Source organism: Lonchura striata, chromosome 1, assembly GCF_050655825.1.
Source record: "Lonchura striata isolate lonStrDom1 chromosome 1, ASM5065582v1, whole genome shotgun sequence".
NCBI classification, from domain to species: Eukaryota; Metazoa; Chordata; class Aves; order Passeriformes; family Estrildidae; genus Lonchura; species Lonchura striata.
Window position 1 is genome coordinate 29,084,723 of NC_140703.1, and position 25,975 is coordinate 29,110,697.

At 38.4% G+C, this 25,975-nt stretch overlaps 1 protein-coding gene across 2 annotated transcripts in view; it reads right to left on the minus strand.

Moving 5' to 3' along the window:
- GSK3B (glycogen synthase kinase 3 beta) overlaps window positions 1-25,975 on the minus strand; it is a 149,203-nt gene that overhangs the window by 85,765 nt on the left and 37,463 nt on the right. For both annotated transcript variants that reach the window (XM_021548814.4, XM_021548813.4), the window contains exon 2: window positions 8,089-8,282. In XM_021548814.4, coding sequence (XP_021404489.1) covers window positions 8,089-8,282 — 194 coding nt within the window. The remainder of the gene's footprint in view (window positions 1-8,088; window positions 8,283-25,975) is intronic.

Below are 25,975 nucleotides of genomic sequence, written 5' to 3' on the forward strand. Positions count from 1 at the left end.
AGGAATGTATATATACAGAATATATATTTCATAGACTATATATAAATATATGTATTTTATGAAAATCAGACATATTAACTCACTTCCTTTAGAAGACCTGAGAGACAACAGGAAATAAACCAAGTCATTATTTGAGCAGTTGTTTGAGTTATCTGGACTAGTGGGACAAAAGGCTTTTCATAAATGTAATGTATCTTCTGGTTCTTCTTGTTGGTCAGTAATTTCACATAGGACAGACAAGTTTAATTTTAGTCTCAAGTTATACACTAAAAGTGAGCAAGAGGAGAGAAAACTGACAAAACAGTTTTAAAAGTCTCATCTTGGTCCTAGTTTAGAGAATACCACAGAAAAACTCAAAATCCAAAATAAAGGCACACTTAAACTGTGGCACATATCTAAAAAAAGGCCTCATGCAAACATCCACGGGGCAGGAGCAGAAAAGCCCTCAGGGGCTCTTTTGACTCCTCCCTTTTCAAAGAACACATTCCTAGGGCTTATTTCCCTACTAATATGTTGGTTTCCACATGGCAACACGTGGATACACATGTCTAAACACGCACAAAGCCACATCTGCAGATGAAGAGCTTTTTCTCCTCTATTCTAGGCCAACTGCAGCTGGGTGACACTGCATTCCCTGGACATTAATTATCAGTCCAAACTCCCCTGCTAAGATGCAGAAAACTGAAATCAATGCTCATAGTACAAACTCCATGTCATCTCATGTGCCAAACTGAAGACCTATTTTGCACTAACAGCTATTATGCGTCCAATTCATTTGTCAGATTTGAAAACATCTGCAGGAATAGCCATTACTACATATAATTTTATTATACAGATTTTAAAATAATACAAAGTTAGAAATATGACTCTTAAGAGTTCTTAGATCTTCTAGGCCACTGAAGTACGTCCAGGGAGGTTACAGCTGATACAATGAACAGTACATTGCTTTCTTCAAAGACTGTGAAAATCAAGGGTAAACAGATTTTTTTATCCATTAGGAAAGCTTGAGAAAATTGGAAAATGGAATTAAGTGGTTGTGAGCAAAAATTCAGATCTCTACCCAGGTTGCTGCAAACAGACAAGCACTGCAACTGCAATTACAGCTAAATGATAGAATCAGATCCTCCAGTAAGCTTCCAGGAAACGGCCAGATCAAGTAGTGCTGTAAGAAAAAGCTATTATCTTGGTAAATGTCTCTGATAATCTGGATAAATTAAGTTGGGCCAGAGCTACAAATCTGGCCTCCATACAAGAGTTAAAGCACAGATCAGAAAAAACCTCTCTGAAAGCAAACATAGCCCTCCAGCTGTTTAGAAGATGGAACAACAACCTGAACACATGCCCAGGCATCTCCCATTCTGGAAATCTTATCTGATAGCCTCAGTCTTAAAGAGTGACTGTATTCCCCTAGATGAGGACAGCTAGGAGTAAAAGGGCAGTTTTGATCAGGCTCAATTATCTTTCTACTGCTGGTTTAACAAATGTTTGCAATATTTGCTGAAGTGACTGAAAAATATTTTCAGCCTTCCATCCCCACTTCTGATACAAACACAAAACACCTCATTAGTCAGAACATAGATCTGTTGTTTTGGGTGCTCTTTCTAGCTATTTAACAATAAAATTAAGGCATCCTTTAGAGAGTTAACACCTCCATGATAGTCTTATGAACAGTGATTCCTCAAATCTTCAAAGTAGCTATGATGTGCAAGCCCTCAAAGGCTTAAAAGAAAGGTGCTTAAATGTTACTAATTCTCATCACCATGTTTTTCCTTTGTGACTTTTTATCCCATGGGTGCTTCCAACTCAACTGAGATGCAGTAAACCAAGGCATTCTTCTAAGAGAAGGCCTGAGAGATTAATGTTTGAATATTCAATGATCCTTAGATGGAGATATGAGATGAAAGAATGCATCTAGCTCACACAGAGATTACATTAAAAAAGGAAGTTCAGTCCTTAGTTCAGAGGAAACCTGTGCAGATAATGAGAGGTCACCGTGAAAGATAATCACAAATACATCATAGCAAATCCAACCTCTACAGTGTATTCAAAACTTTAAACACTGACTTAAGATGAAGACAGCAATCATTCTGAACCTCTGTGATAACTTTCAATTCCCTTCTGGAAAGGAGTGAAATAGGAAGGAAAAGGAAGATCCGGAGTGACCTTATTGCTCTCTGCAACTACCAGAAAGGAGTTTGTAGTAAAGTGGGAGTTGGTCTCTGCTCTCAAGCAACAAGCAAACAGGACAAGAGGACACAGTCTCAAGCTGAACTAGGCTGGACATCAGGAGAAATTTCTTCACAGAATGGTTATTAAAGTTTAGAATGGACTACCGAGGGAAGTGGTGGTGTCACCATCCCTGGAGGTGTTCATTAAACAACTGGATGTGGCACTTAGTGCCATGGTCTAGTTGACAAGGTGGTGATCAGTACCAGATTGGAATCAAACTTGGAGGTCTTTTCTGTGACTTCAATATCCACCTGTGTGCTTGAAAGAAAGGATCCACAACTCAGGCACATGCAAAGGAAGTCAAGGCTTCTATGAGATATCCAGGCTTCTCTTAACTACACCTTTAATATTCTCATGACAAAGCTATGATACACAGAGTCTGGAAGATGGACCTGCTGAAACATTAAAAAGCAAGATGATGCACACATCCTGTCTGAACCCAGCAAAGGGAAAATAAATCTGCACAAAAGAGACAGTGATACCACTTCCCTTAAAGCCTTACACCTGGGTTCCCCAACACATATCAAGAGGATGGGTGTCAAACTCCTGTCTGCTTGTCAGTATACAGACATGACTATCCATAGCCCAAGCTTACAGACTGCAAAACAAAACTTGTTTTAACTCTTCTTTCAGTCAGGTTACCTGAGTAACATCTGTCCTCAAAATAGCTCAGATACACCAAAAGTGGCCTTAACAGACTGAAGTCCCCTGAAATTGAGTTTTTTTCCCAGAATAATGCTACTATCTGTTGTATCTTTACTGGCCATCCATAACCAAAAGCAAAGAAACAAGCTGGGGGGCAGCTGGAAAAAGTGGAAATAATTCAACCCAATTTGAAGTCATGTTCTCACAGTGGTCTGTTAACCACTGAGATTCTGAGAGCAAAAGAGGCAAATCATTAATCACTTTCTCACATGCATATTTACAGAATTATACCTTCAACCATGAGCAGAGACACAAAACGTATTAAGAAAAAAACTGGGTCAGTTCTAGATTTCTGAATGCTTTAAACAGAAAAGTCTCTTGAAAAGTTAGCAGAACTTAAAACCCTAAACATATAGTCATTTTTCAATGGAAAGTCTTCCTTGTGGTTTTACATTTTTCATGGGAGCTACTATGATCAAAGTTGCTGTAAAGAAGGTAACACAAACAGCAGATATGGGCTACTTTGAAAAGGATCTTTTTATACTTAGCAGCTTGATATATTTGAGGCAGGAACTGAAGGAAAGCTGTTGCTTTCAGAAGCATTTCAAACAGCTCACAAAAGTACACACACCAACAGAGAAAGAAAAAAACCAGAACCCCAACACAAGCTTATTTTTCCATCCTGCTGCTTTATTGAGCTTTAAGGCTCAAGTTAACACTAAGACTTTACATATTAAACAAAAAAAAAAAAACCAAACACCCCCAAACCAACAAACCAAAACAAAGAAACAATAAACATGCAAATAGTCACAACACCTATTACTTCTGTAACTACAAATAGGAAAGAGCACTGCCTACTATTCAGGGGCCTCAGCTTTAGCAATGCAGTGCTTCACATTTATGGACCATCAGGGCCCTAGTTTGACATCTTCTCACACTCCAGAAGATCTGCCTATTTAAATAATTCAGGCAACTAAGCCAAGGGCACACATGGTTGGATGGCTAAACCAAGGCAGTCCCTGAATGATTTGACAGACTGGATGGCATGAAGGGTTCCCATTACAGAATTTGGCTTTCTCTTGCTGCACACTTTATGTCTCTGTGAGCCATTAACAAGAAATGTGATGCCCATTCTAGACTGTTTGAAAAGGTGCAGGAGGAGTACAAACTCTCTTCATCATCTAGATTTCAACAGCCCAGTGCTAAAAGCAGAAACATCAAGTACGCAATTCAGATACAAGAAATTTAACTACTTATTCTCAGTCAGCTGTAAAATATTTCTAGCAATTCACATATTCATTTCATTAAGATTTCTTAAAAAACTTAATGGAATGGAAGAAATACCAAAAATTAACTATTTATGCTAACATGCTTCTCTGCTTATTATTGGTTTTTGCACAATGGGACAGCAACATGACAGACTCTTAATATGAAGAATATTCCAATGAAAATGCTAACAAAAGCAGTGCAAGAATTTTTATGCTACTAGTATTTTATTTTCAAGCATCACCATTAGGCTGTGTCACTTGAGGGTCTGCACAGACACATGAATGAAAATAATTGAAAATACTATGAACCTTTTAACTGCACCTATTGATGCTTTGCATAAGAACCTATTATTACACATTTGTGGAATATAAGCAGAAATACAATATAGATCTCTGAAATCCAGGTCATTGTCTTTTGGAAATTTTGCCATTTGAAAACACTTCGGCCCCAAAGTTTGTGAACAGCTGCCTTACGCTATTTTTCAAAGAGAAACATCCCTCTCACCCTCGTTAAACTTTTAACTGAAAAAAAATTCAAAACCCACCACCCCAAAAATATAACCTTCCATACAAGTTGGTTAATTAAATTAAACAAATTAAATTGTTTCACAGACTAATGACAAACAGCACATAGATTGTGAGCTACTCATTCAAGTATCAGGTAATTGCCCAAAATTACATTACTTAATTCCTCACACTTAGTATGGAGAACTAGCTTACTGAAGGCAAAACTACAAACTGAAATGAAACATAAATCTCTAGGTGGTTTTTTATTTATTCCCTTCAGGGACTCACCTCTTATTCCTACCAATAATACTGCTGCACATTACACTGAACTCTAGACACACACATTCTAAAATCTAGAACAATTCAGAGACCCTGTTTAAAACACAGTCATGCAGGAGCTGCAATGTCAAACTGAAGAACCACTGAACTGCAACGAGGAAGTAAAAAGAAGAAGGAGCATTGCAAACTATCTTTACCATCACAGAAACTGTAAGAATCAACTCTTCAGCACTGATTTAACACTCAACTTCTTTCTAGTCTGGACCAACACTGGGAGGCTGACTTGTCATAGTAATGGAAAAGGAAAAGAAAAATAGGCAACTCCCCTCTGGTAATTGCAGCTTTCAAGCTAGCTTCACACCTAGACAAAAGCAGCTCAGCTTCCTGACAGAGATCTAAAATTGGCAACTGAAGCACATATTCCAGACCTACACAATGATGGCCCTCCATATGCACAAAATTAAGAGCATAGGGTTTACACTCTCTTGAGGCTTTCTGAAGTTTCTGAATCATGCCCTTTCAGTTTCAAGGCTATGTGCTGGCTCTTCCCAAAGCGTTTTTGAAGAAATCATGACCAAGGAATTATACTGCAAGTACCAAGATAAATATATCACAATAGACAAGCACAGGGATAAGCAGGCACCAGCCAGAGGCATACAGATGAAAATTTCATTCATAATTCAAATTTCAGGAAGCAACTTCCATACATTACTTTCCCTTGCTGCTTGTCCACCACTGGGATCAGTGCAGACTGATATTTCTAAAGTGCCCCCTCCTCTCTTCCCTCCCTTGGTTTGATTCATTATCAAAGTGACAATGAATCAAACAAGCCACCACTACCTTGGGCTGTCTGCAGTAATGTTGTCTTTTTCCCCTCACTCATTGCTGAAGTGGGAGTATGCATTAATAAGAGGGGAGTGGCAGATTTCTTAAGGAACTCCACTGACCAGGCCTTGATCTGGACTCAGGCAGCCAAGCAGGGATGGCAACAGTCCAGCTGTGCTGCACCCACAGCTCAGCTCTCTGAACACAAGAGCTGGCCTGCTCCTACACTGCACTCAAACCACTCAGCTGACAGATTTTCCAAGCTCCCTCTTTAACTGGTAAATTATGTGGTCCAGCATATACTATCTAGATCAGGCATTCCCAAAGAGTAGCATACCTTGAAGAAATGGTATGCTATTCTTAATATAATATACATCTGTCTAGCTTCCAAATCTGTCCAAGGCAGAGGCTGTTGTCCAGCCTGCAAGAATTTACACCTCCTGCCAACATAACATACACTTCTAGATTAGAATGTGAAAAAATAAGAGGACTCAACTGACAAATGATGGGAAAAACTAAGGAGCTTAGACCAAAGGTAGATGTTGTGTAGTTGGGATAAAAATATGAAAAAATGCATAAATTGGGTATTGCTACAGATGTGACCCATACAAATTATGAAGTTTAAAAAAGTATTTTTAAATTAATGCTATCTGCAAATCTACACATGGACTTATGTGTTAATTACATCTAGTTGAGGTATATTAAAGCCTCCAGGTATTGGATGTTCTCAGCTTGTATTATCAAATGTAGAGACAATTCAGAGTCCAAACTGGAAACATTTTACTTAGCTTTTCGGTTTAGCTGTTTTGCCTTAACAAAGGGCTAATATTTCAGAGACATAATTTTTTCTATCACTTAAAGAAACACTTAAAAACAAAAAGATATATAGTCAGATAACAAAATGTCTCTAAACCAACTACTAACACAAAAAGCAAAGACCAACATTTTATTCTAGATACCCAAGAGAGATTAATTAAAAAAGTAAGATGTCACAAACCATTAATATCTGATGGTCAGGAACTAAAATGCTTGGCCAAGTTTTCATTTTGACACACTGCAAAACCCCAGTTATGAGACTAAAGAAATCAAAGATCATTGTCAAAAAGCACTAGCTGACATCTACCAAGCATGACAGGGTAGAGGAAATATCCTGACCCTCCCCCTTACACCTATGCAATGGGAAAAGACCAAAAAGCTCCTTTTAAGTACTAGGTTTAGAATTTGTTTTTCCTTTTCTGTTTTACCTCTTCTTTATTCTCCTAAAATAAGGCACTCTTACATCATATTGCATGCTTTCCAAGTACTAATTACCTTCAACCCATAATACAGTCCAAAAATAACTCAGATGTAAGAACTATGTAAGAACTTTATATGCCTTCTTTAGTTAGAAGTAAACAATTCTGCATTTTATTAATTCAAATGTGTATCTTTCCCATTTTCCTTTGAAATATTTGAAAACAATGTTTTTGCTACCAAGAAAGGACACAAATTACAAATATTACCAGTGAAACTAGCTGTGCATGAGGTCTTGCTGTGAACACAAGAAATGCTAAAACCAGTGCCTCTACTATCATGTACTGCTCGCACAAGTTGATCTGCAGGCCACCTGACTATAAGGGAAAGAGGTGAAGCACATTAAGTACCAAGCTGAGGACTAACAGAAGTGTTGAGGTGGCTTATGGTTCTTAACTTTTATTTGGTTTAAAAATCACTAGATAAAAAGATTTCTCTTTGGAAGGCTACTAGTTTAGAATAAAGGCTCACTAGTCTATTAAAAGCACCGGGTTAGAACATGTTTATAAATCAGGTAATAAGAAAAATAAGTGATCTTCAGCCCAAACTACTTTGGGCTCAGTATTTGTTATCTTCTTGCTTGGCCTTTACAATTTCTCATTTACTCAAATATAACCTTCAACTTTATACGTGCAGCAACTAAAAACAAAGCCCAAAGGCTTCTGTCTCTTCCAGCAGTTTAATTGCTAATGATTGAAGGAAAGTTTATATTAGAAAAAGTAACCTTAAGACAAGCTTATCCCTTGTTTCCACAGCTCACTGTCTGAGCAATCTGGCTGGCAACCTGGAAACAGCACATCAAATAAGGATTTTTAGCTTCTGATTTGTACTAATACACAAATAATCATAGTGACTCACTGATTTTCGAGTTAAACTACTATTTTATCATAATCCATCTCTTTAATCTTTAGTCTTGGAAATTTTTATGTGCATTTATGTGCTTCAATGAAAATAAATTAAGAAAATCAAAAACACTGCCATCAAAGACATGGAAAAGGAAATAACATTCATGAAAATACTATGAACTTATGCATAGGCTCACCTTAAATCTTTTATCCTGCAGGACTTTCTTAATGGCCACAAGCTCTCCTGAATCACAGAGTTTGGCTTGATACACAACACCAAAAGATCCATTCCCAATCACCTTGGTGTCTGTGTAGCTGACTTCTTGTGGTCGGTCTGGACCTTGTCCAGGAGTTGCCACTACTGTAGTCACCTTGCTGCCATCTTTGTCTCCTGCAAAGCAAAAGATACACAAATAATCAAAATACATGTGTAAACAAGAAGACCAACAAGACTAAAACAGAGGAGGGTAAGACAAATATTAAGATCAGCATATTTACTTCAATATTATAGAGAAAAATAGAAGACCTCTGACAAAATGCAAAGAAAGCACTGAGCATGTTTTTTACTGGCATATATTAAGTGGTGACAGTTTTTCATTTAGATAATTGCTAACAAAAATTTCCTCTCCAGAAGCAAATAATTGAGCAATAAAATGTAATGCACAAAGAAGCCAAGTACTTATCCCTATGTCTGATTATCAAGTAAGTGATATTAAACAGTGTTGTTTGCATTACCAAAATGAAGCATTTTCCCGTATTTTTTCCTATAACTGAATACACCAAAATGCCAGTATGAGCTCAGACCAGCACTCTGATCTTTACAGGTATTTATCTTGCAACAAAAACCAGGAGCACTTTAAGTTTGTTACAAATCCACCCACAGGTAAAGCTTCAGCTTGCAGCACTAGGAAGAATAACCTTTGTCAAACCTGGCTGTGTGCACCTAAAGCGAAACCTAGGCTGCATCAGATGGCACAGTCTTGTTCCTCCCTTCTTCCATGTCTGGACTTCCTTGCAAAGAAGGGAGGCACCTGCTGGGGCAGGGGAAGAAGGGGGAGAAGGATGCCAATGGCAGGCACTTAGCTGGTATCTCAACATGAACCAGAACACAGCCAGGGACAGTGCTCAGAATGCAAGTCCACAGTGGAAGCTGCACAGGTGAATGTGCTTTGGCACAGATGCAGCAGCTGTGAGGCTCCCAGCCACTTTCCCATCAAAAACCCAAGCCACTATCACCTACTCTTAGGCCCACTGTTATTACCAACAGCACTTCATCTTGTTCCAAGTCTGATTTTGTTCATAACAGGAACAAAGCTTTAGGCATTTAACAAGAACATTGGGCACTTCTTGCCATTCAGTTGCAATAAAGAGTCCTTCAGGCTTGGGTTACAGAATCAAATAGGGCTGCAAGAAAAAACAGAACCTGCTATTCCATAGCAGTCACCACAATCCTACAGAAACTGTTCTCAAGAAATGCTCATCACATCTGCTTATTAACAAACCTTCTCTCCACAACTTTCTCCAGGAATTCTCTTCTCTTCTCATGCATTTAGAAAAATCTTTCCAACAGATAGCTTCATCAATAGCTTTAGTATAGTTTAGGCAAAATGCTCCTTGTTCTGTTCCAAAAGGGCATGAAAAAAAAAAAAAAAGGCACAGCTCTTTCCCCCCACTGCCTGCTTCAAATATGAGGGCTGTTGCAAAGAAAGTTATTATGATGGAGAAGTTATTTCTCTTTGGGGACCCTCTCTCCTCACTGCTAAAAACTACTCAGGTACAGCACCTAACTAAAACCAGGCTCTGAAAAGGAAGCTTATCTCAGCTCTACCCAGCATGCTGATGATGTCTTGTGTCCGACTTACAACACACTTGTTTGCACAGCTCAGCACAATGCCTGCAGCTTGTGCAATGCTGCAACCTCATGATCAGCTTGTGTACTGAACTCTCCTCTGTGGAGCTGCTGCCTGTCCAATCCTCATCCACTCTCCACTTAGACACCTGATTGCTCTTATCAAAGCCTAATATTCTGCATTTTGTCCTGACTGAACTGCATCCAAGGTTACTGAACTCTCTTGCCAGCTTGTCACATACTTCAAGCACAGTCACTATCTGGACATACATTTCCCAATGCTACATGAAATGTACCTAAGAAATTGGTGGTAACTGGTGATTCCTATGAGACTGCCTAAAATCCCTGCAAAAACCCACAAAATATCTCATCCTTTTTTTTTCTTGGACCTCCTATTATGTTCAAAGAAAATAATCAGATCATTTTGTATGTCATTCATGCAATTTCCCAGTTTCTCCTGAATTTCTTGTGAGAAAATGAGCTTGAAAGCTTCAGAGTCAAGACACCCACATCTATTACTACTTCTTCTGCACCTATAAGATTTAGAAGAAAAGCAGGTGGCTTGACACAATTTTCTCCTGAAAAATCCAGATTAAATATTATTCATCTCCTATGTTGCCTTTTAGGTTCTTACAAATTGTTTCCTTTTATGATTACAACTAGTCCATGAAACAAATTATCAAATCAAATATAAAGTACATTAGTGCTAAAGGTGCAATTACTTGCCAAGCAATACAGAGTTGGTACAGCCTTTCCCCATAATAGTCACAAAAAGTTGAGATGCAGATTTATAGATTTGGAGAGAAAATGGGGCAAGGTGTAGAAAGGAACACCAGACAGATGAAAGTCTTCTTACAGAGAGAGAGAGAAGCATAAATAGAAGCATACTAGCTGCATGGAAAATTCATTCTCCTTTTTGAGAACTGTAAGAAATAAAAGGAAGGAAGCCACAAATAAAAAGAAATGCCTTTGTTTTGTTCTTTTTTGTAAACAAGCTAGAAGTGTAACTCATAGCAGCAAAGCATTTCTTTTGCCCAACTATTCTATGATTAGCATTCTGACTCACCAAATATACAAATAAGTTACATCTGCTTTACTACAGCAACCCTCATCAAGTAAAAGGTAACCCCCTATCTGCTCAATTTTGAGGGGCATCTTTTTTTTTCTTTTTGGCATGGTTCACTAGACCACAGTTTTGAGATTGTGGTTAATGAGTTTGGTTCTCCATTTTTCCAAAAATCAAGACTAATGAACTCTTAGAGATCAAAATAATTGTCCCTGGCAACACTGGTTGAGATTTGAAGTACTTGATATCAAGAGATCTGCTCTAAGGAGTCCAGAGCTGCAACTCTCCCAGGGACCTCCTTGTCCACAAAAGCAAACCCTGAATTTCAGGCCACGTCAAGTGTTTCATCCGAATGTGCAGCACACCCAGCCAACTTTTTTCAGAGCTGAAATGAAAAGCCAGTCAGTTTTAGACTTTCCTTTAAGTCCACAGGAAAACAGCTCCTACCTAAACTTGCTGAAATCATCAGTGCTTAGAAATGTATGCACTGACTAAAACTTTAAACATTACACCAAGAATTACTTTGTTTCTTCACCAGAATTTCCACAGCATTACGCCTCACAAAGCTTTCTCTTTCTCCCAGCTTCCTGCTTTCAGGAAACAACAGTTTTTGCAAACCATCCACAACACACACCATAAGAACTCCAATCTTTTAAAAGTTAAGCCTGTTAGAGTTTCAGTTTTATTCTATTTCAGCATTGTTGAACCTGAGGGACTATAGGGGTAAAATTCACCTTGCACTCTTGACAGCTTTGATCTCCACAAATGCAACATCTCACTGCTGCTCGAAGTATACAAATAACTTGTTTATATCTCAGCAGCAGTATCCAGAGGCTCCAAGCCTGTTTTGCCACTCCTTGCACTACATAGATGTAGGAACTGCTCACAACATCATAAACAGTTCAGAATGGTTATCCCAGTTTTAATTGGACAGCAAGTGCTGACTTGACAGCCAAACAGCCATAAAGGAGTTCACTAAACAGCTTTCAGAAATGCTGGGTTTAGCCTCAGCATGATGGAAAATAGCAAAGAGGAAACAGCCCTGCCCAGCAATCTTCAGTACCTCCAAACAGACTCCTCACAGCAAACACCAAGAAATATTACACCACAGCAAGTCTTAAAGAGGAGCCTAGACAGATCCCATCTCATTCCCTTCACCTCTTGCTTTGTTTAGGACTGTCAGACTCAGTGACTCTGGTGGATAGGCAGGCACTGCCAAACACTGAATACCCTCAACACCTTTGACTGTAAGGTCTACAACAGAACTAGGACATTAAATAGAAAAACTAAAGAAGGAAGAAAGGACTAAATAGCAAAATACTAAACAGCTCTTATAGCACAGCTCACATGAAAAGCATCACTAGCACATGTCCAGAGGCTGCTGCTTTCTAGGATCGACAGCAATATGACCTTGATTTACTGTAACCAAAAAGCAAATTCATGTGACCGTATAATTATCATCTATGCCAACCACCTTCATAACATCTAGGGTAGAAGCAAAAGGAAAAATAAATAGCTATCACATTGTAATACACTTGCACTTGGTATGTTTCATGGGAAACCTTAAAGCATTTACTCACATAAGCACTGATGTTTAGCATCCATGATGTGATATTTGGGTTTGAGGTTTTTTGATGAAGAGCTTGTCCCACAATTCTGATGTGAAATTGAAAAAAAAAAAAAATTCAGATATTTCAATTTCCAAGTATTCTGATTGATCTAGTTCACTTTCTGCCTTTAGCACATGATGACCACATGGGACAAATCACAAGCATTAGGCAAAATCAGTGAAAGCACTGTTCAAAGCAGAGAATATTCATCAGTTTGTGGGAAGAAATGAGGATACTCCACTTAGAAGACCACAGACCATCAGTGCAAGCTACAACTCTATTTCTGCATCTCAAAAAAAAAACCAACACGATGGCAGATGTTTTTGTTTTTACCCAGGTGAGAGCAGGGATCCTGCTACTGGGCAAGCATTTTGTCTCATATATACCCCACCAGCTGCAGATTCCTACTCCTAAGCTTAAAGGTGACCACCTATAAGTGTACTGGATGCATACTTTTGGCCTGTGCCAAATGAGGTGTCATTCAATAAAATCTACTTCAGTCCTCAGGGACCATGAAAGGCATCCTTTGCTATTGATCACCCCCACACACCTTCTACTGAATGGGCCTGGACAAAGTCCAAATTTATATCTGCCCTACATCCCTTTAGCTGTTTAGTGTCTGACTGAGCAGTAAAACCACACTTTAATGCAGAGATCTAAGAGTGCTTTCTTTCCTCTCAACTATATATGTGTGCCCTCTTCCTCCTTTTCATTGTGTTACAGCTGAAGTGAAGAAACAATGTATTAATACAATGATTACAGTAGCTTTATTTCTACTTCAAATGCAACCTTGATCTTTTGCACTGTCTACAAACTCCACCTTTTCTTCTCTTTTGACTTTACCTGTTTCCTCTCACTTCCCTCCTCCAGCTGCTATATTCTTCCTCATCAGCAGGTTCACAGGCTTTTCCATTAGATATTACTTAGGCTGTTTTTAAGTCCTAAAAGAAAACTCTACACATCTACAATAAACTGTACAATGTCTGAAGTCACATAACTGTTCACTTAAAAATGTTCACTGATTGGTTTCAAATCTCAGTTTTACCTCCCTACTAAGATACAGCTCAGCATTAACTCACTTGACTACTTCTCCCGTTCGTAAGGCTTTGCTGCACTGCTTCATCTTAATTTGCTCAAAGCTCAATACAGTCAAAGGAGTCACTTCTACAGAAATCTGACACGGCTGGATCCAGCCCCTGCCAATGGGATTAGGTTACAACCAGTAGCTGACACCACTACCTAGAAAGAAATTAGCAACCAGAGGGGGATAGAAGTCTATCCCAACTGCAGTGGTTCTTCTCAGTCGTTGGTAACTGGATGGTCAAAAGATCTGACTACTTTGCGAAGCAAATGTTTTGAGAGAAAACCTTTCTAGAGTTATCTGCTAGAATCTGGTGCTCATCATCAGATAAAGCTATGGAACAAAACACCTGACTTCTTAGATAATTGTTCATGGCATGTGAAGGAAGAAGGAGGTCAGCAGCTGCTCTTAAAGTCTTTAACATGGCCAGTGTATGCTTGAGGAAACACACTGTCAGCAGCAGAAATCACTACTAATTTTCTTTTTCTAATTAATTTTTCCTACTACAGTTTTAAAAAGTTAGTTGCATGAAGAGCTGATTATTATGCATCAGTACAGAGGAGTAAGTATTAAAATGGTATTTATGTACTGTTTCACTAGACAACTTCCTTTCTTCATCAGTGAACTGTATGAATGTTCCCTAGTGAGAGACAAGATAAAGACCCTAGAACCATACAGAATCATAGAATGGTTTGGGGTTGAAGGGACCTTAAAGCTCATCCAGTTCCAACCCTGCAAGAATCAGCAGAGAATCTCCACTTGACCAGGCTACTCTAAGTCCCATCCAGGCTGGCCTTGAACATTTTCAGGGACAGGGCATCCACAGCTTCTCTGGGCAACCTGTTCCAGTGTCTCACCACACTCACAGTAAAGAATTTTTCTATGTATAATCTCAAGTTTTCAGTTTGAATCCATTCTCCCTTGCCCTATCACTATATGCCCTCGTAAAAAGTCCCTCTCCAGCTTTCTTGAAATGAGCATTCATGGACCAAATCAGAAAAACTCAGGGACTCAAAGAAAGAAATCTTACAAAAAACAATGTCGTTTGGTTTTTCAATTTACTCCAAACAAAAGGAGTCCTTGGAATTAAAAAAATAATTCAGGTCAAACATTGAACAAAACCTGTAAGTGTGCCAATCATCACCCAGATAAGGCAGATGCATTCACTGAATATATATATATATACACACATACACTTGTTTTAGCACAGAAAACGTCACTTGACTTCCTGACTGTAACTGAATACTGCAATAAAAGAGTGGCCATTAAACATTATTTAAGATCAGAAGAATCTCATTATTTGTACCCAAGGATTTTGGAAGAGCTAAGAAGTCTGAGAAGTGATTTTTGAAAGGAATCAGAACACTCAGTGAACTTCTAAGATGTATGGGATGATTCATACAATCCTGTTATTTTGACTTAAGTACCATACTAGTTACTTTAATAATGAATAAAGAAGCAGTAAGGTACTTCATAGAGACCCAGTTGTTGGATTCCATATTGTTAGAGACTACAGGTTCATTTAGAATAAAAAATAAGATGAAAACATTGACGCACAAGCACTGTGACTTCTGTAGGTTTTCTAACTTGCCATCACATCCAAAATTAATAAAGTAACATATATACAGAAAGAAAAATGATTATTAATCAAATTATAATACACTAGACCATAAGTGCAACACAGAATACAATGGGACATGCCACCAAAACCAATTTTTGCCCTCACACTTACTGCTTTTATCAACAATCTGAAAGGAAAGCCATGAAATACTAAGACACAAGATTTAGAGTTATCCACACTGTAGAGATCAGTGAAAAAGCAGCCAACCTTCCTTAGTAACCAAGGAGCAAAATAGGCAGAGGGATCCAGAACCCAAGATCATAGGCCATGCAGCCAAGTCAAATAAAATCATCCAAAGAGTGAAGTCATCAACTCTGACTTAAAGGACCAGCACAGACAGAAGCACACATAGTTACTGAGACCTAAAGTAATCCTTAGATGTATAAGCAGAAGTATATCAGACAGACCACAAAAAAAAGAAAAATCTTTGCTATTTCACACTCATTGAACAGCTACTGGAATAGCATGCTCAATCCTGATAGCTGAAATTCAGCAGTGATGATTCAAAACACTAGAGATTCAGAAAGAAGACTAAGACATCATAAGGTCAGCAAAAATACATTACTTTGAGTGAGACTTAAGAGCACAAACAATTTAAGACAAAAAAAAAAAAAAAAAAAAAAGCTGGAGGATTATCTCTAAAAGGAAGAAGGAACAGGCACTTCAGAGAGAGCTCTGATATGCAGGTGGAGGACATATTGCAAATAATGACCAGAAACAGAAATTGCAAGAGTTTAAGACAGAACTACAGGTGGACAAAATTTAGGAAAAAATAATTTCCTTATTAAAAACTCTGAAAAATAGGGTTATTTTTGCAATCTACATTTTTATTTTAGACTGGAATCTTTTTTTAAACTCAAAATACTGAAGTGCAACTGCTAGGCTTGAAATCAGAAAGCATGCACAGGATGGATGAACACGATGTCTCTTAGGGTCTTAAGAATGTCACGGTCACCAAAGCTAAATACCTACAGAAATAATTTCTTTCAACTCGGCAGTAATGCAATGGTGTCATAACTCAATATTATGTATGCCGTTTTTCACAACAGTCAAAACCCAAAATCTGCATTCAATTTAAACAAAACACAGTAAAGTCATAAATAATGAAAATATGAAGAGTGATAGATCATTCTTTGGCTATATTGCTAATGATCAAATGACAGGTACAGTTAATTATGTGTCAATTCACTTCAGCTCAATCTCAAGACAAATAATCAGGACAAATTTCAGAAACAACTGCCAAGTCAAAAATCACCAAGGGAAAAGGCTTCCGAGACACCCTGAAATCAAAGTTGCCATCACCTCTAGCTGGACACAGAGGAAGGAAGTAAAAGCAAAATGTTCGTTCCACTTGTAGCAAGTTACAATGCTTTTTACATGTCCGTTGTTTGAAAAAGCAATATTAAAAAAAAAAAAATACCTTGCAGAAGGTCAAACCTGTAACTTCAAAAAACAGTAGCTCTCCATTTTGCTCAACAGTTTCTAAAGTTGCAAATTCAAAGCACTAAGTATTAAGTTTATGCAGGAAAGAACTGAAAAATTGATCAGGAAGTAAACAGAATACCAGTGACTGACTTCTGTCTAGTGGAATAAACTATCCTATCACTAAAAAGTAAACAGTTTAGAAAGGTGATATAACATTATTATAAAAATGAAACTGTGTAGCTCAACTGACCTATTTTTGAGGTTATTGTGTCACTAAAAACAGAAAAATAAAAGAAAATGTATTTCCAGCAAACTGTGACAAGTAATGGCATGACTCATATGCCTATATTTGATGAAATAAACACATAAAATGACATCAAGATACAGGGACATTCACCGACAATTATTTATCTGTTAAAAAAAAATAAAATTTATCACACAGAACAGCATCTGGATTTACTACATCCCAGTTCAGATATTCAAAATGCCATTGGGGCTTTAAGTCTTTCTTTCAAGGCACTCATAGACTTTTGGAGGGGGCATTTGATTCACTCCCTTTGAAAGCTTAAGGCTAAAGATTGCAAACAAACATTTAAAGAAGAAGCAGGGCAGTCAGCAGGTCCCAGAACATTCACATGATAAGCTTGTTAGGTTTTTATATCTTAACCATGGAAGTCAAAGTGAGCACAGCAAGCTATTGGCCACGCAGCTGTGCTTCCCTACTCCAGCATAAACTTGACTCTGAACAGTTTAAAAAACAAAACAAAAAGCACAAGAGGAAAAAGGATGAGAAGAGCCCCGTTGATCTAGCCCAGATGCCTATCACAGTGGCCATCAGATGACCTCCCTGAATCCAACTGTGGCAGATGGGATTCCAACAATCAGCTGCTTACATCGGCCACCATGAAATCCCAGCAAGCTAACACCCCACTGATTTATAAACCAAACAGCTGAATCCAGAAGGGATGTTTACTTGCAAGGCCTGAAAAAACCTTCACTTTGCTATAAACTGTCCCTCCTACCAATGTGTAAGGTGGTACCCACACCTTTCTGAGGCACATTTAAGGTCTATTTTACCCATCTCGTTAACACAGAGCTTGCTTCAAGTACTCTTTCTGTTACAGCAAACACAGACCAAAACCATACATTTCTAGATAGAGCAGCAGTTAACGCTCAGGTGGGGAAAAAATTTTGCACAATTACCTTAGGGAGTACATAAAGAGAATTTTTTTTTCTGTGACTAAACAAAATATCCACAAGAATTCTTATACTTATATTTCTGCTTTGGAAAAAAAACACAGAAACGTACAATTAAGGTAATCTAAACACTGACTGCCAGTGGGGTTTCATAAGCAGTCTCATGGTTGTTAACAAGTTATTTTTAGTAGGCTCTCTTTCTGTTCTCCTCTCTCTCCACCCACATGCAGAAGAACCCACCCCACAAAAGCTATTTAGCTATATAAATCAACTTTAAATTTAAATAAGGTGATTCCACAGATTAGGAAGCAAGTATCAAAGCAATCATAATAGATTTTATTTTTATAGTCTTAGATCAGGTCATTTCAGCCCCAAAAAGCTTATAGGTTAAATGCAGCACAAGAGACAGGGAATGGGAATGAACAGAAATGCTATGACATCATTTTAGCAGAAGACTGTGGCCTCAGTAGTATTCTCCTTTGCTTTTTATCTCTGAGTTAATTGCTAGCTGAGAAATTCAGTCCATACAGCACTAGGATTTCTTATTTGAAGTTACCTTTAGTTATTCTTTCCTCTTACATCATCAGGGAACATGATTTAGCAAATATTTGCCGAAGACAGCTATAGCTGTCCAGCTGACATGGAGTAACTCATAAACCCCTGTAACTGAGCCCTGACATGCAGAACCCCGAGTTACAAACAGATCGTGTTTATCCACTTGTTAGTGCCATTCAACAGCTGACCCTGAACGAGTCTATCAGACTCTTCCAGCAGGGCTGAGGAGGGAATCCATTGTTAGTCACCTACTGACACACCTACTTTAAGACCACTGTCAGAGACTCCAGAACTCCCACCCCTTAGAGAATACCACATAATGAAAACAGTTCATCTGGGGAATTCCCAAGTGGTCTACAATCTTATCATCAAAATATCTGGTATGACCTGCAAACCTGTCACTAAAGTACTTTCTTGCAAACTGCTTAAGTAGGGAGACTGTCTACTTGCTGCAGATCTCCCTAACTGCATTTGAGTTTTTGAATCCAGTTAAATGTACATGTCACTGAGAGAAGCACATCTCTGACCCCTGAGAACAGACATCACCACTGTTTTTTCCTTTTCATTCTGTCTTTGCATCCACCAAGAGGCTTCAAATGCATAAGACCGTACCATTAAGTAAAACCCACAGAAAGCCACCTGCAGGAGCTGCAAGTTGCCAAGACCCTCTCTACCACACACTTGCACAAATTAAGAACATCTTAATACATCTTAGAGGGAATCTCTACTCCAAGAAAGAGGAAAATAAGCAAAGATAAAGAACAGCAAAAACATAGGTGAAAAAATCCAAGATGTCCCAACCCCCCAAAATGCTAGCATCAAAAAGTGTGGAGAAGCAGAAGCAAGAGCAGAGAATCCCGGAGAGAATCTGGAGCATGACTGCAAGCATATTAACACTGAACTGAGAGAACTCACAAGTGAGTTCTCCAGGGGTGTGAAACACTTGCTGTCACCACTTCTGCAAGCAGCCCAGGCCAGAAGAGCCTCCGGGTAGTTCTCTGTGGCCTCTGCAAGCCTTGCCAGACTGTGGAGAAAGAAGCAGGGCATGAAGCAAGCAGTTCCACATCTGCTGGAGTCTCCTTGGTAGGTCCCTTCTACCACACTATGAAGCCAATACTTATCACAAAGGTGCACCCACAAACCTTAAAATTTTTGTCTACAAAATGAAGATCAATTTCTGTATTTATAGGTAGCATAGGTGGACTTGGAAACCTGGGTGCATTAAACAGCAACACCCACTTAACCTGTAAAGTTTTCCTGGCAGGGCAAAGGACAAAGCTCTCTCCTTGTGAGAGCCGTGGATTCTAACATTCTTCTGCTCTCTGGAATATCAGAGGACTCTCCTGTCCTTTGCAATTTCTCCTTTCTGTCAAGTACCCCGTAATTATGTCATCCAATTAGGACCTGACATGTTTTCTTACTCTTCAACTTCACTGAACATGTCACAAAAATACAGTATGTACTTGTCATGCTAGTCTCTCTAAGACCAAGAATCAGCATCTTGGACCCAGCGTCCAGTGAATGAGACAGATCAAAATCACAGTGAGAAACAGATTGTTTGGAATCTGAGACAACAACCCAATAAAGACAGATGAAGCTAATTACGAAACTGCATTTGATGACTAGCTTTTAAGATTGGATGAGGAGTAAGAGAACTGCCAGCTGTTCAGAACCAACATCCAACTTGGATAGGAAGTACAGTGAATAAAAAAAGTCAAAAATTAGTAGTAGCCAATTTGAATCCCTAAGATGACCGTAAGCTGAGGTTAAACACCATTCTAAGACTGTAAGAGGCATTGCAACTGCTTCTCCAGAGAGCAAAATCAAGTTGCACTACACTGTTCAAATCATGCTGCAGAGCACAGACTGTCTTTAAGAGACTCCACAGCCTCCGCATCCATCTCGAATTACTGCTTTAGATTGTGCCACAGAACAGCACAGAAATGGAACAAGTCCATTTAGGTTAAAGATGGTTTTGAATTCAAGGAGAATGTTATCTCAATTAACATTAAGAAACTGTAGGCATGCCATCAGTGCAATGCAGATATTGTCCATGGCAGAAGTAGCTATCATGGTGAAGGAGCTATTATTACAGATGAGGCAGAATTGTAGAAGACAGATGCTTATGCCAGATGAATAACCACTGGCAAGTCCGGCTTCTGAAATTTATTTCTTTCTTTTAAAGTAATAAAAATAGAGCAAGAAGAGCAAGAGAACTAAGTGTTGGACATCTCTAAAGCTATTTAAGGTAACAAGAGAAACTACAGCTCATTTTCACATTATACGTAATCTGATCAAAGTAGGGGTTATTGCCAAAAGAAGATGGTCTTACTTCCCACTTTTATGTTCCTGTCATAGCAAATCTGGCAATCTTGTAGCCTGAGGATGAGTCAGTTTAGCCTACTGATCTGACAAACTAATCCATCTCCAAAATAAAGCAAGCCTCAAATCAGCAAGCTGAACTAACTCATCTTGAGGACACGCAGTTGGCTAGATCTGAGGAAAGGAAGAACTGGGAACAAGCCTGTTCCTTACTGCCTGTACTCCCAGGAAAGCCATGCTAAGTGTAACACAAACCCACACCCAATGGCATGGCAGAGCTGCAGCCTGTGGAGGAGGCTACCTCCAGAGGGGCAATCCTGGCCCTCCCATCCCTCCCCATGCCCTGACATCACACTGCCCTGGTACCAGGTGTCAAATGACTGCTCTCTGAAGGTGAACTGCATCCCAAGTGCTTCCAGAGGAACAGAACTGCCTGCCCAAAGCCATGTGAGCACTAGGGCTGGCAGAGCAAGGAGATGGAAGCAGCCCAAGCAATTCCTTGCCATGACAGCTTGTGCCAAGGGCAGGCTGAATCAGCCAAGCTGTGAGCTTGGGTGAACTGAAGTGGAAGCACCTGGGCACCACATCCCCTGCCTTCTCAAAGCAAAACACAACTTCATACTGTCAAACAATTAAAAAATATTTCTACTATGGTTTAAAAATGCTCAACAACCGAGTTACATTACACCAGTACAGACGTCTATTCTGGATAGTAACTATATTGTCTTAAAATGCATGTTTTAAGGCAATATAGTTACAATAGAAAGTATCCATTTCTCCTGTGGATTCTTAAAGCTACTAAGAAAATTTATTTTTCCTCTCTCAGAAACAATACACCTACTTCAATGTAAATTTTTTGCCAGTGAAAGGACAATAATATATTGCAAACTACAAACTACAGAAGATGTCCCCAAATATTTTATTGAAATATAGACTTTAGTAGAATAAAATCCTATAAAATGGGAATAAGTTTTCTCCAGAAAGAAAAGCATGAAAAAAAGTAACACTTCTCTTAAGAACGAGCCCAGGTATCTGGGGATTTAATTCCTTTCTGCCAACATATGAGCAGACAGAGGCTTTCAGGGAAAAATACACATACAGCTGAAATTTTTGAGCTGTTCCTGTAATTGTTTGTTAAGGAAGACTGCTGAGGCTTGAAATCCTAAAATAGAGACAGGTACCTGGAAACAGAGAGAAGAGAGCACCACTTTTTCAAGCAAAACTTCCTCTCAATTATGCCAGTAAGAGGAAAAATAAGTAACAAAATCAGACCTTTCCCAAGTTCTATCACTTTCCATACTGGACAAAGGCAGTATCTCTCTTGAAAGATATCACAAAGCAGAAAATAAGTTATACTAAGTAAAAAGCCTAAAAACCACAAGAACAATTTTTAAGGCAACAAACATTCATGTTATATATCTATATCTATCTATCCATATATATATCTGCAAAAGTCTTATACCTATCCAGAAGGGATAGTTTTCAAGGGCTGCTGTCCTAAATCTATATAGGTTTTGAAGGCACCTTGTCTTTTTTTGCCAGCAATGCAGCAAGCTTCCTTAATTACAAGCTTGTCTTGGAGGGAAGAGAAAACAGATTCAGGTCTCAACACTGCTAGCTTTTCCTTCTCTTCTTGCATACACCCTCATCCCAGGAATCTCAGGCAAGATAAACCAGATGTTATGAAGCCAGGACTGAGTACATGCAAAAGGTTTCCATTTCTAGAAGGAAACAATGGATCCTAATATTTCTCTACTGCTGTTACAGCTGGAGAATAATGGCAATGCTTTATCTTGGTCCAGGTAAGGAGGCTACTTTCAACACAATAACAGACAACCATCTCAGAGGAGAGTAAATACAGAGGAACAATCTACTGTTCCTGCAGACAAAGGTTTCATTACCTGCCTCAGAAGACAGTAACCAACAAAGCGCTTCAAAGAATACAATTACTTTATTATAAGGGCTCATATTAAAAAAAAAAAAAAGGAAAAATATACTCAAATATAATATTGATCAAGATAACAAAAGCACATAACAAGAGAAAGCACAGCTTCATCTACTCAATTTTCCCTTGTCCCACAGCAGCAAATAGTATTTAAGGAAGAGTATACAATTTGCAGGGATAGCTACTCCAGCACACTCTCCTAGACATCAGCTATGGGAACTTCCTAAGCCAGAGGCAGTATCTCTGGGTTTTTCTTCCTGAGTTTGCAAACCCAGACTAGGATCTGAAGATACACACAGTAAACCAACCATATCTACACAGGCACAAGAAGGGACATCTCTAAAGAACATCAGTGTCAAGACTATCCAGTAGAAAGCTGAAATTTTATCTCAACATCTACAGTAGCAAGTAGTGACAATTCTGTTCAAAGACCAGGATGGCTAAGGCATGTGCCAGCTAAGGCATATTACCCAGCATCCAGGCATTTTTTATTACATGGGATTAGTCTTCATCTGGCTCATAAACTCATCTTTCACCTTCGAATTGGACAGAAACAATATAAGCTAAGCTGGTGTCTTTAAACAGACTAAATGAAGATTAAAAACACATAGCATTAGTTTGGGAATAGGAGAGGGTCACAACAATATAAAATAAAGAAGCAGTGAGTAAGAGTTGAGAAGAAAGTAATACTTGAAAAATTCTTGAGCATATAAAATATGCTTGAATGCTTGCATCTTGGCTGAGACAGGAAGTCTCAAATAGAAATTATTTTCCACAGTAGCAGCCACTCAACCACAAACCCACAATGAAATTTCATCAAGACATTACAGCCTGGCACTGTAGGAGAGATAATGAATGCATAAATCAAACTTATGAGAGAAGGATTTTGGCAAAGGCAAGATGAGACTCGTCATCTTAAAAACTATGTCAAAACCCAACAAAAAAATCAGAAAAAATTGCTCGTTTCAGCTTAGATAAAGTTATGACAAAGTATACTCTTTTTTTCTTCTAGTAGAAACATTCTTCTGAGTAAATGTGTTCTTGTAACAATCAAATCAGTAATTGTAGTTTATCTGCCAAGAAATGAACCCAGAATTCTGTTTTTCTTTATATTTGCATATAAGACAACATCTAATACTTCACTTTGGATCCTTGATAAAATCAAACAGCCCTACAATTCAGTGTGCAACTGAAAGAGCCAGTTCTTTTCCCAGAATCTTCCTTGAAGCATGTAATTGAGTTGGTACACAATTTTGTAATTAGTGATAATGTTTACAAAATACTTATTTTCTCTGTAAGATGACCTGAAAATACAACCTACTTTTTAATTCAAATACTGCTCCTTCTAGTTTGTCACATCCAAAGATTCAGACAGCTAACATTGCAGACACAAACTACTGGATGTAGTGCCTGCTGCCTGCCTCACAAATAAAGCAACAAAGAAAAACTTTCCAATATTTACATCTATTGCTCTTGATCAGAAGTGCTTAACGTGTGCATTCATCAAAAGCAGATGGGTGGTAAATATTCACACTATTTCCAACACCAAAAATTATGGCGATATTGACATTACTCAAAGATGGGGTTTTTAGTTTAATAGTTGATTGCCATCTATCCCAATGACAGATCTTCATCTACCTTTACTCTTAGCTCATTTGCCAGGGCAGCAGAATTATTCCTCAGAAAACCAGGATCAGATGAATAAATGGACATGAGGGATCATACTTGTACAGGATGAATAAAAATTGGCTTTCCCCACAATTCCAAGTACTTCAGAAGGTCTCTTCATCACTAAAGAATCTAGACACAAAATGAAGACTCAAGAGCAGAAAGCCAGGACATTCTATTACAGAATTAGAAATTGCATCCAGAGGAGAAAATGCCCTTGGTAATTACAAGACCTGTGGCCTTTTCAGGCTTGGAAGCACAATGTGGCTTATGCAAGAAAGCTCTATCAAATTAACTATTTCTTAAAACCAAGAAGTTCTTTATTTCCTTGATATATTAAAACAGAAAGATCTACAGCTAAGATAGGAACACATTCTCCAAACACAGGTTTTAAAAACAGTGAACAAAATCATAAAGTATCTTAGGTCTTCATGCTCATGTAAGAAACATACTAGGTAAAAAAAAAAAAAAAAAAAAAAAAAATCAGTCACCAGAACAAAAAATGACAGCATTCATAGATTTCCGCACTATTATAAAAACATCCTGAGAAATACCACTGCAGCGGTTTTCAACACAACAGATTAGATACACACTGGTTTTTAATACTTCTAAATTACTCCATTAAATTTCACAATCCATCCTACTCCCATTTACCCCACGAGATACAGAAGTCCCCACAGAATGCACACAGGACAGATCAATGCAACATTGTCTACAAAACACATTCAGTTTAATCTGTGGCCATGATCAACACAATACAGAAAATCCATCTTTCAAAAAATCACCTTAAGCCAGTCCAATTATGAGAAACAAAATATTTAACAGGATTTTTCCCTTATGACAAAAATTAGTGAATATACAGACACCTGTAAGCTTCCAACAGATAGGAATGATGGCTGTGAAACCCTGGAGCTCAGCCTATCTCCAAAATGATGGCTGAGCTTTGGCACTAGAACATCCCTTGCAAGTAGGTAATCACATGCTGGTACTATGTATTGCAGTTTTACATGTGTGTGGTGTTTTTTTAATTAAAAAAATACATTTGCAAGTCTGGATCATCTCACTAGCTGGTTTCACAGCACAGCTGTGGAAAAAAAGACCTAGCATGGGGGATTGAAGGATTGAACAGGTCAGGAACAGACAGCCTTCCCCACTAGAAAAGCTAATGTAAATCTGTAAAAAAAAAAAAAAAAAAATTTAGGCAACAAGACCTAAGCCTTAACACAGATAATTCTTGTCACTATCAGAAAAGACATGTACCACAAGTACTAGGAACGGCTCAGCAATTGAGACTTTTTTTTATTTTACCAGAATTAATGTACTAGATCTGTAAGTCACATACATATTTACATAAAGCCATCTGCCCCATTTGGGTCTAATCTGCCCTGTAACACAGTGTAGTTAAAAGTCTGCAGGACTGTTCTAATTATAACTGAGTTTGCATTTCATATTATCCAAACCTATGCTTTTGGCCACACTGAGTCAGGAGAGGAAACTTCTCATTACATGAAAGTTTTTCTCAAGTTCCTCAACAACTGTCTCTCCAAATAAATTCTCCAGTGAGTCTCTAGGGATACAAATGGGTAAATGCAATCTCCATCCATGGCAAGACTGCCAATATTAAGAGCATAGCAAACAACCTGCTAAAACAAGTTGAATATGTCTTTGGCTAGGAGAAATCCAGCTAGCACTCCAAGCAAACAGGTAAAAGAAATCCAAGGAAAACACATACTTGGACTTGCAAA